The 14,970-nt window shown below is 41.7% G+C and overlaps 2 protein-coding genes across 3 annotated transcripts in view; both read right to left on the bottom strand.

The window, feature by feature from the left end:
• Nucleotides 1–1,160: 1,160 nt before the first annotated feature.
• On the bottom strand, nucleotides 1,161–5,257 carry LOC308074024 (uncharacterized protein). Its single transcript, XM_080413361.1, has 2 exons — nucleotides 5,141–5,257; nucleotides 1,161–4,802 (listed from the first exon to the last, which is right to left on the bottom strand). Exon 2 carries the CDS (start codon nucleotides 4,741–4,743, stop codon nucleotides 1,270–1,272), a length of 3,474 nt encoding a protein of 1,157 aa, XP_080269487.1. The 5' UTR covers nucleotides 4,744–4,802; nucleotides 5,141–5,257; the 3' UTR covers nucleotides 1,161–1,269.
• A 2,467-nt stretch (nucleotides 5,258–7,724) lies between these two features.
• dph6 (diphthamine biosynthesis 6) overlaps nucleotides 7,725–14,970 on the bottom strand; it is a 69,947-nt gene continuing 62,701 nt past the window's right edge. Inside the window, exons 15-16 of one of the 2 annotated variants that reach the window (XR_013932114.1) lie at nucleotides 8,889–9,763; nucleotides 7,725–8,857 (exon numbers count right to left, since the gene is read on the bottom strand). Coding sequence is in view for 1 of the 2 variants with exons in the window: in XM_080413901.1 (XP_080270027.1) it covers nucleotides 9,645–9,763 (119 nt within the window). In the remaining variant the exon portion in view is untranslated. Of the gene's footprint in view, nucleotides 9,764–14,970 lie in introns of both variants that reach the window. The other variant, XM_080413901.1, reaches the window with a different exon arrangement.

The following is a 14,970-nucleotide window of genomic DNA, read 5'->3' as shown; positions in this document are numbered from 1 at the left end:
CAGTCTACCACAGCGCTTTGCGTTTTATTACTGGTGATGATTATCTCACCCATCACTGTATTTTATATGATAAAGTGGGTTGGCCATCTCTCGCAGTTCGTAGAGAGCAACAATGTATTTTATTTTTTTATAAGGCCTTGTGTGGTAAACTTCCTTTATACCTAACCTCGCTTTTGGAACCAAAGGTTACTGGTCACTCAACACGTTCACAAACACACATTAGATATACCAGTCCACGTAAGAGCAGTGAACAAGGAAAAACTCCATTCATGTATTATGCTCCACACAAATGGAACAAACTTCAGGACTCTCTGAAACTGGTGCGATTGGTCTCAATAGAGACATTCAGGGTGCTTCTTGAGGACACACTACATAGTGACTGTACCTGTTTCATGTAACACTGTTTATTTGCATCTGAATCTTAAATATCTGTGTTGTTATCCATGTCCTCACTGTATTGTCTGATTCACCGCCTTTTGCGATTATTTTAATGTTGTTTTATGCTTCTGCTTTTCTTTTTTGCTTTATTGTTAAAGTTGTGACATTGTAATGTGATTCAAATGTTTGTTATCAGGGCGTCCTTGAAAAAGAGAGCATGCTCTCAATGGGTTTCCTTGAATAAATAAAGGAAAAAAAAAGAAAACACTTATTTGAAGATTTTTCGAAAATGCCAAAAAATAGCAGATATACAAGCTCGCAGCGCGGCACTAAGTGACACGCTGCGAGCTTGTATATCTGCTATTTTTGAATAGCCAACGTATGCGATATGGATAAAGGGGTGAAAATGTATTAACACCTTTTGCCGGGGAACCACTCTGAACTTACCTCTGAAGGGCTTACCACTCTGAACTTACACTTGAAGGGCCTCCATGGACCACTGGTGGTCCCTGGACCACTGGTTGAGAACCACTGCTTTACACCATTGAAATTGTGAGTATAAATGAATATATCTAGTTGTTCATAAAATATTTAAAAACGCTTTGTCATCCACTGCATTATTTGGGTGAAAACGAAACGAACTAATGATGAAGTTTATAATTGTGGACTATAGGAATTCAAACTCAATGCAAAAAAAGACATTTAAAATCAAGTTAAATAAGCTTCATTAAATAAAATATCAGTTAATAAAATTCAACAAACTCACAATAAAGGTTCTTTTTTTAACAGTTGTGTAATTGATACACATTTTATTAAACATTTAAAATGTACATAATAATTAAATAGCATGCTCCATAATATGGAAGGAATAATTCCAAAGAACCATCGTTATCACTGACGTTTATGCGTCCGTTGGTGGCTTCTGAGATGTGCTGTTTGTGTGAATGTTTTGCCACAAATGTTACACTTGAAGGGCCTCTGGCCTGTGTGGATGACATAATGTCTTTCAAGTTTCCAGGGACTCCCAAAAGTCTTCAAGCAAAGCTCACAACAATATTTTGGGACTGGCTGAGCTGTTTTATTGTGACTTTCAGCTTTGCATTTATGACGCTGAACATCCTGCTCTGTCTCAAAACCCTCAGAACATTTGTCACACTGGACCATGCCGAGTGGCTTGCACCAGTAATCATTTGGCGAGTCCAGCCGGAGCAGATTTCCAACCACACCATTGCCACGTCCCTCACTGAACACCTTATGACTGTCTGAGTTAGCTGGAATCTCAGTGGCTTGAAATTCTGTTCCTATACTACAGTGTATATCATCCCTCATTCCCTGCTGTGAAGAAGTTAAACCTGCTAACTCTTGATTTTGGACCAGTCTCTGTATTTCAGAGGTAAGTTCAGAGGCAAATGATGACTGGTCAAATGGCATAGTCTGATTATGTTCTCCCCTTTGCTCACAATCAGTTTCCATATTCAGCTCTAGAAAATCTGCTGATGGCACTGCCAGCCCTTCAGAAGCCGGGGACAAATCGTCATTGATAACGTAATGGCCAGCACTGGTATACCATGACTGAGGATGCTCTCCCACGGTCTCTCCTTCATAACCAATAAGCTGAGCAGTGATAACCGTTTCAGGTGCATGGACATTATCAAGGCATCCATCCTGGGGATGATTGGCCCCTGTTACCCTTTCTTGGATATGATCTATTGCCATTTTGTGCACACGACTGCGCTCATGAACTTTCAAATGGATAAGCTGTCTGAATGTTTTATCACACAAACTGCATTTGTATGGTTTAATCCCATAGTGAGTGAGCAAGTGTCTGGACAGCTTGTATGGAGAAACAAAGTTCTTACGGCACATCCTGCACATGTGTAATTTCCTCTTATCACAAGATGTTTTGTGTTTGAACCTGGTCATCGTATTTTTACATTTTGTAATGGACTCTTCGGTCTTTGGAGGATTCTGCTCACATTCACCTTGAATGCCTGAATTGTGTTGTGCATATCCTGAACGTACCGTTTTCAAATATTTTTTCTGTGGTGGAACATAGATTCTGATTCTAGGGTAGGGCAGTTGTTGACTCCTTTCTTTTGTGTTAGTGGTTGTCCCTTGTTGCTGAACTGTCTTAGGGCGTCTCCAGATAAAGTGAGTTCTTTCATGGCCTTTCAGATGCACAGCCTGCCTAAACATTTTACCACACACAAGACACTGGAATGGTTTCAAGCCTGTATGGACCATCTCATGCCTTTGCAGTTTGGAAGGAGAAGGAAAGCACTTGAAACACTGCACACACTTGTGTTGGATTTGGTTTCTACTGTGTAAATGTTTAAGATTCTGCCTGTCCTTAACAGTCATTTTAGTAACCGTACTTGAGTGCAGGGCCTCATTTTTCTTTGTAGTAGATGGTAGAATATGCGTCTCTCTACTAGTGACTGATGACACACTTAACAGAGAACTGGTCTGACCGAGACGATTTTCTGACAATAAGTCAACGTCTGACACTGATTTATGTCTGGCATTGACTTTTTTTAAATCGTTACTTTGAATAAACACTCCTTGGACATCAGCTGATGGCCTTGTACTGCATCCAGGCAGACGAGATGGAGGACGGCTAATGTACAGCGATCGTTGTTTGTGATATCTGGACCACAGGTGTGTACGGTAATGGACCCTCAAGTGTGTTTTCTGACGGAAGCTCTTTCCACATGTCTGGCAATCAAAGGGTCTTTGTCCGGTATGAGTCAACATGTGCCGTTGCAGTTTTGACAGAGACGGAAAACCTTTAGAGCATGCATAGCACTGGTGCAATCTGTTCTTTATTCTCTGATGTGGGGTTTTGAATTGATCTGTCATGATCTTCTGGTCTGGTGATACACTCAACACAGTTTCTCGAAGATCTTCATTACTACTAATATTTTCACTCCATGTCTCAGGTTTAACAATAATGTTGAGGTCAACGGGACTTGCATAGTTGGCTTCAGGAGAAGAAATTCGTGGTTCAGAATTCATATACGTTTTCGTATGATCGGACGTAGTTGCCCACGTGTCTTCTACAGGATTACAACTTTGACTTTGACATTTTTGGCTCTTGTGACAGATTTGGTGACGAATTAAATTAAGTTCCAGGCGAAATGATCTGCTGCATGTAGCACAACGAAAGGGCTTCAGGTCTTTCTGTCTCAAATAGCCCTGCTCACATACAACCGGCTTACTTAATGTCTCACAGCAAACACCATTCTGCTGTTGGCTTTTGTCATTTACATACTTTTGGGGTTCAGAAGTTGCCTCTGATTTGATTCTGGAAATGCCCAGGTCTTGTGGAGCACTAAGGCTTATTTTGCACTGTAGCTCCAATTCTACTGATGAATTCCCTGGATTGTCTTGGCTGGAGTGATGCTGTAGAACTGATGATTGGGGTCCTAAATCAGCAGTTAGGCAGTCATTGTGAAAACTAGATTTGTGTCTTTCATTTCTATCACACAACTGTTTAGGCTCTATCGGGCTAAATAATTCTTTATGGCCTACACTCAAGTGGGATTTCAAGTGTGTCTCCTGTCTAAAAGCTTTCCCGCACAGGCTACAAGAAAAGGGTTTCTGACCAGTATGAATGAGAAAATGCCGTTTTAATTTGGATGGTGAACAGAATGTTTTTAGACAGGTAGGACATTGGTGTCTAAGAGTCATTTTGCCTCCGCAAGAGCCTAGGTTGTGTGATTTTGACTGCCTGTTTAAATAGCTCTTTCCTGAGAATGATTCTCCACCTGACCCACAGTCAAAGGATTTATCATGAACTGGCAAGTGAATCTGAAGCTGGAGAAATGAACTAAAGGACTTTAGGCAGACCTGGCAGGTAAATCCATTGTGTGTGAAGCACGCAGGATTATATAAAGTTGCAGAATCAACGTTATCTTGTGGTACCGAATCCAATTTCAATTCACCATTTGTGATATCGTTCTGAATACCTAACCTATCATTGACATGCAGCTTAGGTTCGGAATGGTCTTTCATCTCTGATGAAGGTGAACACGTGTCCAGTGGTGACATCTCCCTCTTCTGTCCAGGTGGGAAGGATACCGAGGAGGACGGCGCTGCGGCAGGAACGCCATCATATCTGTACTTTTCCTGAGTACGTTGTTCATTGAGGCTTGAAGGCAGATACTGTAGGCTATCGTTCAGGTTGTCGGTGGAAGGATTCGAAGGATGGACTCTCTGTGCATGAGACTTTAAATGCTCAGGTTGATTGAACGCATTCCCACATATTGTGCAGGTGAAGGGTTTCTGTCCAGTATGAATGCGATGGTGTCTCTGGAGCTTATATGGCGAGGGGAACGATTTTGCACAGATGGAACAATTGTGCATGTTTGGATCAGCTCAGATGCAACTTCTTCCAAGTTGATGATGAGTTGGTGATATTGCACCTAAGATGAGGCAAACACAACGTAATATCAACACAAGAATGGATAAGTGCAGTACAATAATGTTAAGTGTTGTAACATAGATTTAGCTTAAGTACTGATTGAGAATGTTATTCAGTAACAATATAGTAATATAGTAATAATATAAGCAATTTACACGACATTGCTCATATAACGCATTAAAAAACATTATGCACAGTATAATAACATTATAACAGTTTTATAAAACGTTGGCGTGTGGTTGTCAAAAACAACAAAGGTCAGACTTGCTAATGTGTTAGCACGGCTAACCCTAAAACGTTTACGGCTACCTTTCGTTTTGTGTAAATTAAAATACTTACACTTCACAGTTGACCAATAATCTCATCAGACCCAATTTAATCCAATCAAAATAAACTTCATTTCAGAGAAGAGCTTCATTGCTAGTCTTTCAAGCATAGCTTCCAAGCAGTGTTGCCAGGTTATGTGACAGAAATAAGCAGCCAGGTGTAGGAAAACAAGCCCAAAAGAAGCAACTTAGGCCTCATGAGCACTTTTAAACTTATTATGCATCGGCTATTTGAAAATGGACGATCTACCGATTGTAGATCTGTAGACCGATTGTAGATTTTCAAAAAATCTTGAAATAAAATGTGAAATATTTGTATTTTTTAAAATTCTTTTTTGAAACATTCTAACAACACAAATGCTCCCTGGCACAAAACGTTTTCATTAAAATATTTGAGAACCACTGGTTTAAGTAATAATTAAAACATTTGGAAGCAAGCCTACATAAGCCAGTACACCTAGAAACCAGCCCAAAAACAACGCAACCCGCAAGCAACTTTACAGAAAAAGAAGCCCAAAGTCGCTTATAATAAGCGGACATGGCAACACTGGTTCCAAGGCTCTTCTTTGACGTCACGTCAACAACAAGCATGTACGTCCTTTCTAAAAAGTTCGACTGGAAACATTGACGAGTTGCTTTTACGTTCGTTCCTGCCATATGGGGATGGGGACAGTGTTGCTGCCATGTCTGCTTATTATAAGCGACGTTGGGCTTGTTTTTCCGTAATGTTGCTTGCAAATATAGTTTTTTATTTATTGATTGAATACTTTATTAACATTTTTCCAAAAAAAGCACAGAAAGATCAGTTCAATACAAAAGGATGCTGAAAGGATTAAACCCAAGAAAGCACTATGGCTCGTTTCCTGATGTTGGCTTTCCTGATCAGCGGCACTCAAACATTTTCATGTAAGGACCCCCAAATTAATATGTATTTGTCCGTGGATTTATCTCACAAAACCTGGCAACGCTGGATGGGATCAACCTATTATAACTCTATGGGATCAACTCACCAAAGGTCTTTCAATATTGTCCTGTTTAAATAGTCCCGAGTAAACCAAATAAAAATGTATGTATATAAATAAATAAAACGGTGGTCTTTTGTTTAATGAATGTGGGTATTCCTCTAAATATGTCTTGTGTGCATGAGAATGGCACTGTAATGACAGCAGAACTGTCTTACTGTGTTGTTACTTTCTTATGACTATATGGCTCTCAACCTGTGGGTCGGGATCCCCAGGGGGTCCCCACAAGATTTTCTTTTGGCAGACAGTGAAGTGACAATTTAAGGACTTTTAAGACCTTTTTAAGACCAAAAAAATTAAGAAAAAAAGGTTATTACTTCCTCAAAAGTAATCAAACTATCCTATAAATTCAGGTCAAACATTGGCCAAATTGTCAAATAATATAAGAAGGAGGCAAAACTTGTGAAAACAGCCGATCTACAAGCTCACTTGCAAGCTTGTAGATCTGCTATTTTCACAATATTTATCTGTGGAACCTTGTCAAACCAAATTGAATGCCTACATTCCAAGTGCTTGTCAGGGTGGGGGGTCCCCAGTTTACATATGATAAATTTGGGAGGTCACGGCCTGAAAAGGTTGAGAGCCACTGACTTATGACATAAGTAACAACAGAAAGTTAAATGTACACTTTCTTAGCGATTAATACATACTGTATGTTTAGATGGATATACTGAAATAAAAATTCAAAGTACCATATGGTACAAAAGTCTGTAATTTTAGTTGTACTGTATTTTTGTTCTGGAGTAGGTTTCCATGTATACTAGTCTAGTATTTACTTTCATAATAATTAACTACCATCTAATTTCGTAGTAGGTTTTTATGAATTTACTGGGCAATTACTGTAATAGCCATTTCTCACGTCTTTCCTAGTATTTTTGATTGCCATGTACTTTTCTGGTAAATAGCTGGAAATTGGGAACAATAAAATAAAGGGTTACCGAAAGGTCGCACATGAAGAAGTTTTCAGGTAGCCTGCATTAATTTGTTCATGTCTAAATAAGCAGTAGTAGGATCTAGGTGGGAATCAGTGGGTGCAATCCATAGGTGGAATCAGCATCTCTTGTTGGTGGCAATATTTATATTAGCCACACGAGGGCAGCAGACTCCACTCAATAGCATGTGGCGTGGCGGTCAGGCTACACTACATATTGTCATTGTTGTGACCATGATGACTGGCTCTCATAATACTCGAAGGAACGAAAACAATACATAATGTCAAAGAGGCTCCAGAACATGAAAACAAACAAAACCACAGTCATAATGGGATATAGGCCACAGTTTGAAGAGGTGTCTAGGGCACCAAGTCAGCTTTTGAAATGGGTTCCCCTACCGTAGCCCACTGCCATGACTAGGAAGAATCACACACATCAGCCTGGAGGAGGTAGCACACAGTTAAAGTCCATGTGCCAGGCCACAATGACAAGGGCTGCAGTGCCGTACACTATGCACAATGGACAATGTTGGCCACAATGACTAGTTTCTGTGTAGAGTGGTTGCAGGTCTCTGATAGAAAATTCACATTTGACAAAACACACAAGAAAACTAAATGTCACCCTGTCTTTATTCATTCTTGAGAGGAAACACAGTGATGCAAAAGGAATGGGTATCTGCCGTAGGGCCACACTATGGCTTGGTTGAGGGTGCGATGATATACTTGTGGCTTCGCTTGTGTCTGTCTGAAAACAACATGATCTTAGTCTACTGGAAAAAGACATAATGGAGTGTTTACTGTGGTGAGCGACAAGTGGTTGTCTGGCTATGTGTGTGGCGCTAAACTTTAGCGGCTGAATTCTTACACTGACTGAAATGCTGACTATTTATTTTGTATTTATTCACATGAACTTTTAGACTGGTCTGTTATTTCACAGAGACAAAGTCCACACAGGCACACAACTCAATGACAAAAGCATCCTCATTCTCTTTTCTCTATTAAAACAAGAAAAGTTGACCAAAAAAACATCACTGTCTTTTCGGTGCAATCGAAAGAGGATAAAAACCCACTTAAGTTGACATTGAAACATAATCAATTATTTACGTCCTGTAACAATTTTGACGGTTTAATTTAATGTTAGTTAAGCAGTAGAAACAGTGTTTTGTCTTTATAAAATAATACTTTATCTTCTTATCGCATTATTGATGCAAGTCTATTTTCAATATTGGTGGAACACTTAAGTGGGAAAATGAGGCTGCTCTTGGTTTGATGTGTTGAACCTCGAGTGAACCAGTTGCATCATTCCATAATTAGAATGGGGGGGGGGGGGTGTCAAAATCTCCCACTGTGGAGGAGCCTTTAAACAGAATGGGCAAACATTAACACATATATTTATGGTGCTCTGGTTTGCTCACCCTCTCAGATAATTGCTTGTTTATGCTTTTCGACCCCCAATAAAAGTCTTCAGGCTCTGCTGGTTGCCTCTATTGTTCAATTTTTTGATAACAACAATGAACACAACAGCTAGATGTCTGAGGATCAATAGCCCACAGTGCTCCCGCCATCACCCAGCACAATGAAGAGAATAACTGGAGTGAAGACATTCCAATTCAGATCGTCAATATGGTTCATGATCTTTGAGAAAAGAAATGTTCCAGGACCAATGGTTAATGGTGTTGTTTTCCTCCCACTGCATCACAAAAATCCCAATGACACACACACACACACACACACACACTGACACACACACACACACACACACACACGTGCCCTGCAGCTGTATGGCGTAACGTCCCTCTCCCATTAACCAGGCTGCCTTAGAATCGATGGAGAACATAAAGAGGCTTAATCTTTTCAGGTGCTTGGTCGTGATTGCCTATTACACGATAATAACACACCTCTGTCCCATGGAGCATGAGAGGGAAGAACACAGTCACCTTACCCACCTACAGTACATAACACACAGCCACAAAACAGTCACCAAGTAAATCTATAGGTTTCCATATTCTGCACAGATGGTGTCAGCGGTGGCACGGCGTCTTTATGAGGGGGGAGTTAGCTAGCGTGCTAAGAGAGGCTCCATCGGACACAGCGGGAGATCCAGGGATACGGTTTATCACCTCATGGTGTGAGACTTCTGGTGTCTTTCCCCTGGAAGACCCTATAACTTTGTGGGCTCTGGTATGCAAGCCCTTTAGGTTACAGAGCTTCAACAATGCTGCACTCCAAGGCAGAGGAACAGCTGCTGCCATACAAGAAAGTCTGCTAGAGGACAGTGTATTACTGGTCCTGGGTGTTGGGGTATGTCACTGACCAGATCATATACATGCTCAAAACACCACATCATCAGCAAACATAGCTGTGCATTTAACTGTAGACACTGTCAACATTAATTGGGAGTATGTTTTTCTTCACATCAGGGGTATTTCTTTTCCTCCACATTTACCGTTCCGTTTAAAGGCCCTTAAGTTCTTTGGCAGTCCGAGTCTCTCGTTGAGGTACGGCCCATTGAATTCCAGCGCTGTGGATGACTTGAGTCCAGTTTGTTGACTCTGGACGTTTTACTATGCACTGAGCCAGCAGGACAGGTGGAGGATCTGGGAGTCAGGCAAGTCCAGGACCGGAACCAGAGACACAGATGGACTGGACTGGCCGACGATGCTTCTCAAACATTCCTCAAGACCTGGTGGGAGGGGGGTGTGCAGGATGGAAAGAAAAGGGTGGGAGGAAGGTATGATCAGAACTTGAAGAAGTGGTCTGCATGTTAGAGATGAGCATTAGGCCCCCTCAGGGGCTGCACTTAACCCTTAAACTAGAGAACACAGGCATATTTACAAATTATTGACATTCTTAAATCCTTGGCAGATTGCAGCCCCCCCACTTTAATTCCCTGCAGTGCAGACATATGGTCAGCAAGTACTGAACTCTTGAGCTACTGAAACTTCTCCCAGACCCACAAACAGAGCCATGTAAACGCACACGCACACACACACACACACACACACACACACACACACACACACACACACACACACACACACACACACACACACACACACACACACACACACACACACACACAAAGAGTGAGGAGGGAATAAGACTGCTGTGCCCTTTTGGACAATTGAGCAGCTTGCTGGGGGGTGTCTTGTGCAATGGATATTCCATCCCTGTTGTATTGGGACATCAGGAAACTGTGTTGGGACTGCTACTCAGCTTGAATGGAGCTGAGAGATTGTGTGTGTGTGTGTGTGTGTGTGTGTGCGTGCGTGCGTGCGTGCATGTAGGAGTGTGAGGCAGTGTGAGTGTGTAAAGGCTGTCTACAGATAGACAGTGCACATGTGAGAATTCATTGAGCGTCTCAGAGCCCAGTGTTGATGACAGTCTGTCCATTTAGCAGAGGCCCGCTGGGATGTCAGGCCTTTCCTCTCCTGCTCCACACAGTCTAATTGGTCACAAGTGTTCCTGTCACGCGGCTGGCTGTCCTGGCTCGTTTCTCCTGGTCTAACAGCATGTTGACCGGGGTGTGGTTACTGGCTTTAGAGTCAAGGTAGGAGAGCATGCCGTGAATATAACCGATATTCAAGCTGACGATGCCTTGCTTCGTATGAGTGTGAAAATAACTTGCTGAAAATAACTAATTTTCAAGCTAATTACGCCAGGCATCGTTAGCTTGAAAATCTGCTATTTTCGGCGAGCAACACTGCCAATGCGTCAGGGCAGGGGATAAAGGCAGACTCAACATCATCACATCACATCTGTCAATACATTAGTTGTGTACACAGTTACATGTATCTAATAAAATATATGTCAAAATGTACCATAATTGGGACTTTTGTTCATCATTTCAGTAATGGCAGCCACAGGTTCCACCAAGTTCTGACACTAATGTGAACTTGTACAGAGGGAAATGAGGACAAAAAGGTTGCAAGCGCTGTTCAGCACCATTTAATAAGCCCCATCCTCTTTCATTAGAAACAGACACAGCGTGCCAAACAGCTACACAAAGAGCCCACACAGGCTAATTAGCTAATATGCGCTACAGCTTAAAGTGGCCCCCACTGAACACTGGGCCTTTTTTTGGGAGCGATATTAAAAGCCTAAATATGTGTTATCTGAGCAAGAGGTACACTCTGGGAAGCGGTATCCTCTGGAGATGACTCGAACACATCGAGCCAGAGAGATCACAGAAAGGGGGGAGATGACATTAGTGGAAAAGACACACAACGTTAATCAGCCCTCTCTCACACAAGGCCCGTTTCATATCAGGACTTTTTAGTCTCCGTTAAAGCATAGGAAATAATTGCACGATTGCTCTGTTTGAGTGTCTTTGCCTTTATCTGAGAGCTCACAGGAGCTAACGTGTGCATGAGACTGGAGAGGGTGAAGGTGACCGTGTGAAGTTATTCGATTTTTTTTAGCATTTCTTTTATGATTCTGCGAGACAGACGAATGAAGAACCGAAAGAGACTTTACTTCTCAGCTACTACAAACCTGTGACCACTTCCCCATCCTACACCACCCCAACTGCCTTCCCTTGGTTTCCTGACAATTCCCTTCCCCTGGTCTCCCAAGCCCCCCTTTGGGCAACATGGGGAGTCTCATTGAGAGGCCCAGTGGACAGAGGCCATTAGACGGATTCTAAAAGCAATCACATTAGCAATGGGATGGAACTAAACCATCTACCCAAGGGTACGCGCCATTATTCTGCTTCATGGCAAACACGCAGAGAGTTGAAAAGCCTGCTGTTAAATCTCTCTGTGTTTCAAACACCAAATCATTACTAATGCTCACAACACCCTTTTCAGCAAACCACCAATGGCCATTTTAGTTGGACCTGATTAATATAGAAATATTGTAAGCCTAGACGAGGAGGGGGCGGGGTGATGGTGGTGGCGGGGTGCAGTGCGGTGAAAAGGAGAGAAATGGGGCTTCTTGTGTGAAATTTCCTGATGCCTGCTGGGCTTAGGGGGCTTTTAAGCTGTGGCCGAGGCCCAAAGCCAGTGGTTTTTAGTTGTGCTACACTGACTTCCAAACTGGTTCAAATTAACCGGTAAACGAGGTGGTAATTAGCAAGTGTTGGCTCATGAAAATTGTTCATTTAGGCCAAGGAGAATGAATGTGGCAGAGAGGCTGGGTGTGTGCAGTAGAGCTTACAGAACATCATATAGTACTAAGTACTGATGTAGCAACACAAGCTGCTGTACTGGTACTATAACCTGAACACTGGGCAATATGTCAATATTATGTCCATATTGTGATATAAGACTAGATATCGTCTGCAATTAGGATATTGTAATATCATAATATGACTTAAGTGTTGTCTTTTCCAGTTTTTTATCACTTGCCTTATTTTATACTTTCAAAAATGAAAATAACCAATGATGTGCTATTTTCGCTATTTTTCAAAATGTAAAAAAAAAGAAAAAAGATTTCGTCACAATACAGATCAACATATTTGGTCTAAATATTGTGCTATTTGATTTTGTCTACATGGCCCAGCCCTACACTGTACTATTCAAAAAGCACTAAAATACATTCGGGCTTCTGGAGTTTATAAGGAAACTGGCCATAAACAGTTGCATCACTTGTGGTCCACTTCAAAATATGTTTCAAATATCTGCCAAGTATCACTGAATAATCACACTATGCTCGATTCCTCGTCCCTGCAATTATGTCCATCCATCAATTCATCCACCCTGCTCTAAATGATTTTACAGCATGAATGAATGGGTGGCACCTACAAAGTAAAAGGTGAGGTCTGCAGGGCCCCTGAATCTTTCTGTCGTGAATAACACATTGAGACAAGATGTTTAAAGGTTTCATTCAAAGCATATGTCCTGTCGATCAAATGTGAATCCTAACGCAAGTAATTTCTTTTGTGTGTGTGTGTGTGCGTGTGCGTGTGCGTGTGCGTGTGTGTGTGTGTGTGTGTGTGTTGGTGGGTGCAGTCACATTACGCTACAGTGTTTGGCAGCAGTCAGTCGTGTGTTGGTGACAGCTAGCGCCAGAGGTGTTACTTTTCCCCCCTTTGACTTTTGGGATACATCACCCAGAGAGCGTACGCTGTGCCGGTGACCCATAAAAGAGCCCGTGGGTGAGCTACCAGGGACTGGCTGTGCGTGCAGGGGAACGTAACAGATTCCAGTTCAATGATGAGTCAATATCTGGCTTGAGGGGAATGGTCTGTGTGGTATAGCACAGTTAATAGGGAAATAAAGTAAGAAACACATTTTAAGCATGGTTATCTTCCTTTGTTAGATGGAAAATCTTTTTTCTGTCTATGTTCCCACTGACCCAGTATCAAAATTAACGGATTGTCCAAAAATGTCTTATGAGGAAAATTAACTATTTTAAACAGAATGTTCCATAGGCTGTGTCTTTCCACTACAGGGACCTACAGGAAGAATAACAATTGGAAATCCTGAGGAATTTGTCCACCACATAAAATGCTTGTTGTACATGCTTGTGCCCTGAGAAACATTAATTATAGTCCACATATTAAACTCACATTTTATGGTATGTTTTTGTCCTCTCTAATTTATAAGACTGTCTTAGTGGGCAGTGACCATAAGAGACTGGGAGTGACATGCGACATATAAGCCAGACTCAAGCTAACAAAGCCGCAAGTACAAGATAAGTGCCTTCGTCTGCACTAGACAAAGAGCACTCCATAATAAACATTTCAAAATTAATTTGGATGTCACGCTTGGTGTGAACTTAAGCAGTTCTCTGCTCCCCCGAGATCCTCCGAGCAACAGTCACAGACAAGATTGAATTATGATTATATAATTAGGTGACAAAACAAAGAGCACTGTTTGTGCTCACACGTACAAACACATTCATCCCAAATAAACCTATCCTTATTCCTATTCATCACTGGTGACCATAATTTCATGTCCCCTTCATAACGACGACTAATGCTGGAGCTAAAAATGACAGTAAGATGACACGGTTTGGCATGGATTCAAATTGTTTTAATTGATTGCTTCAGCGAGGACATGACGGGCGAGCCTTGCTTTATAGATGTTCTAGTTGCCCTTTTCTCCCCTCAGACAGAGAACATCTCTCTGGATAAAACACATACCATTCCATATTTGCCTTGATGAGGACCGAGAATACTGAGAGAGGAAGGCGGTGGCATATAAAAGTATAATGATGACAAAAGAGCGTGCCAGCTGCTCTGGGCTACCATACACAATGCAGAAACAACAAACGGCTCACAATAATTAAACACGGAGGAAGAAGTGCAGATCCTCCGGAGAGTCTGCTTCCTAGACTACTTGGCGGAGTTTACTTTGGATAGTGTCACCTTCAACTTTATTTGGAGAGAGAGAGAGAGAGAGAGAGAGAGAGAGAGAGAGAGAGAGAGAGAAACTCCAGGCTCTTTGCTTTGTGTATAATGTTGTCACAGAGGTTAAGAAAGAATTTGGTAGGAAGACAAATTTATATTTAACCTGCCATTTTATACTAGAATATCCACTTTTAGAGACTAGTGCTCTTAACATATTGCCAGGGGCACTGTCATTGTGATTATGCCTGTACAGCCTGGTACACTAGCATCCCTAAGATCCTAAAAAAAAAGAAGCTACAGACCTTGCTAAATAAATTAGGTACGGTAGGTTGATTCTTAAACTCCACCCCACATCTCCCAGCTCATATTATTAGCCTCAAGAGGCTGATAGTGGAGGAGAGAATAACACATATTTAAATGTGTATGGTCCACATGACTGTAAACAAGGTGGTGCCCAAATATCTAGTCATTTAATTTTCTAGGTTAGTAATGTATTCCACCAGGGAGGGAGTTTCCACAGACTTTGTACCTTGCCGATTCAAAAGCTGCACGGGAAATAAGGTTTACAGTTTACACACACATTTCCACTCCACAAT

This window comes from Gymnoscopelus braueri (assembly GCF_963280865.1).
Source record: "Gymnoscopelus braueri genome assembly, chromosome: 19".
In the NCBI taxonomy this organism is placed as follows: domain Eukaryota; kingdom Metazoa; phylum Chordata; class Actinopteri; order Myctophiformes; family Myctophidae; genus Gymnoscopelus; species Gymnoscopelus braueri.
Note: the sequence above shows the minus strand (reverse complement) of the source record. Positions and strands in the feature narration are given on the sequence as shown.

Excerpts from the sequence above, each read along its gene's own strand:
- LOC308074024 (XM_080413361.1), bottom strand. The coding sequence starts at position 4,743 with ATGCACAATTGTTCCATCTGTGCAAAATCGTTCCCCTCGCCATATAAG.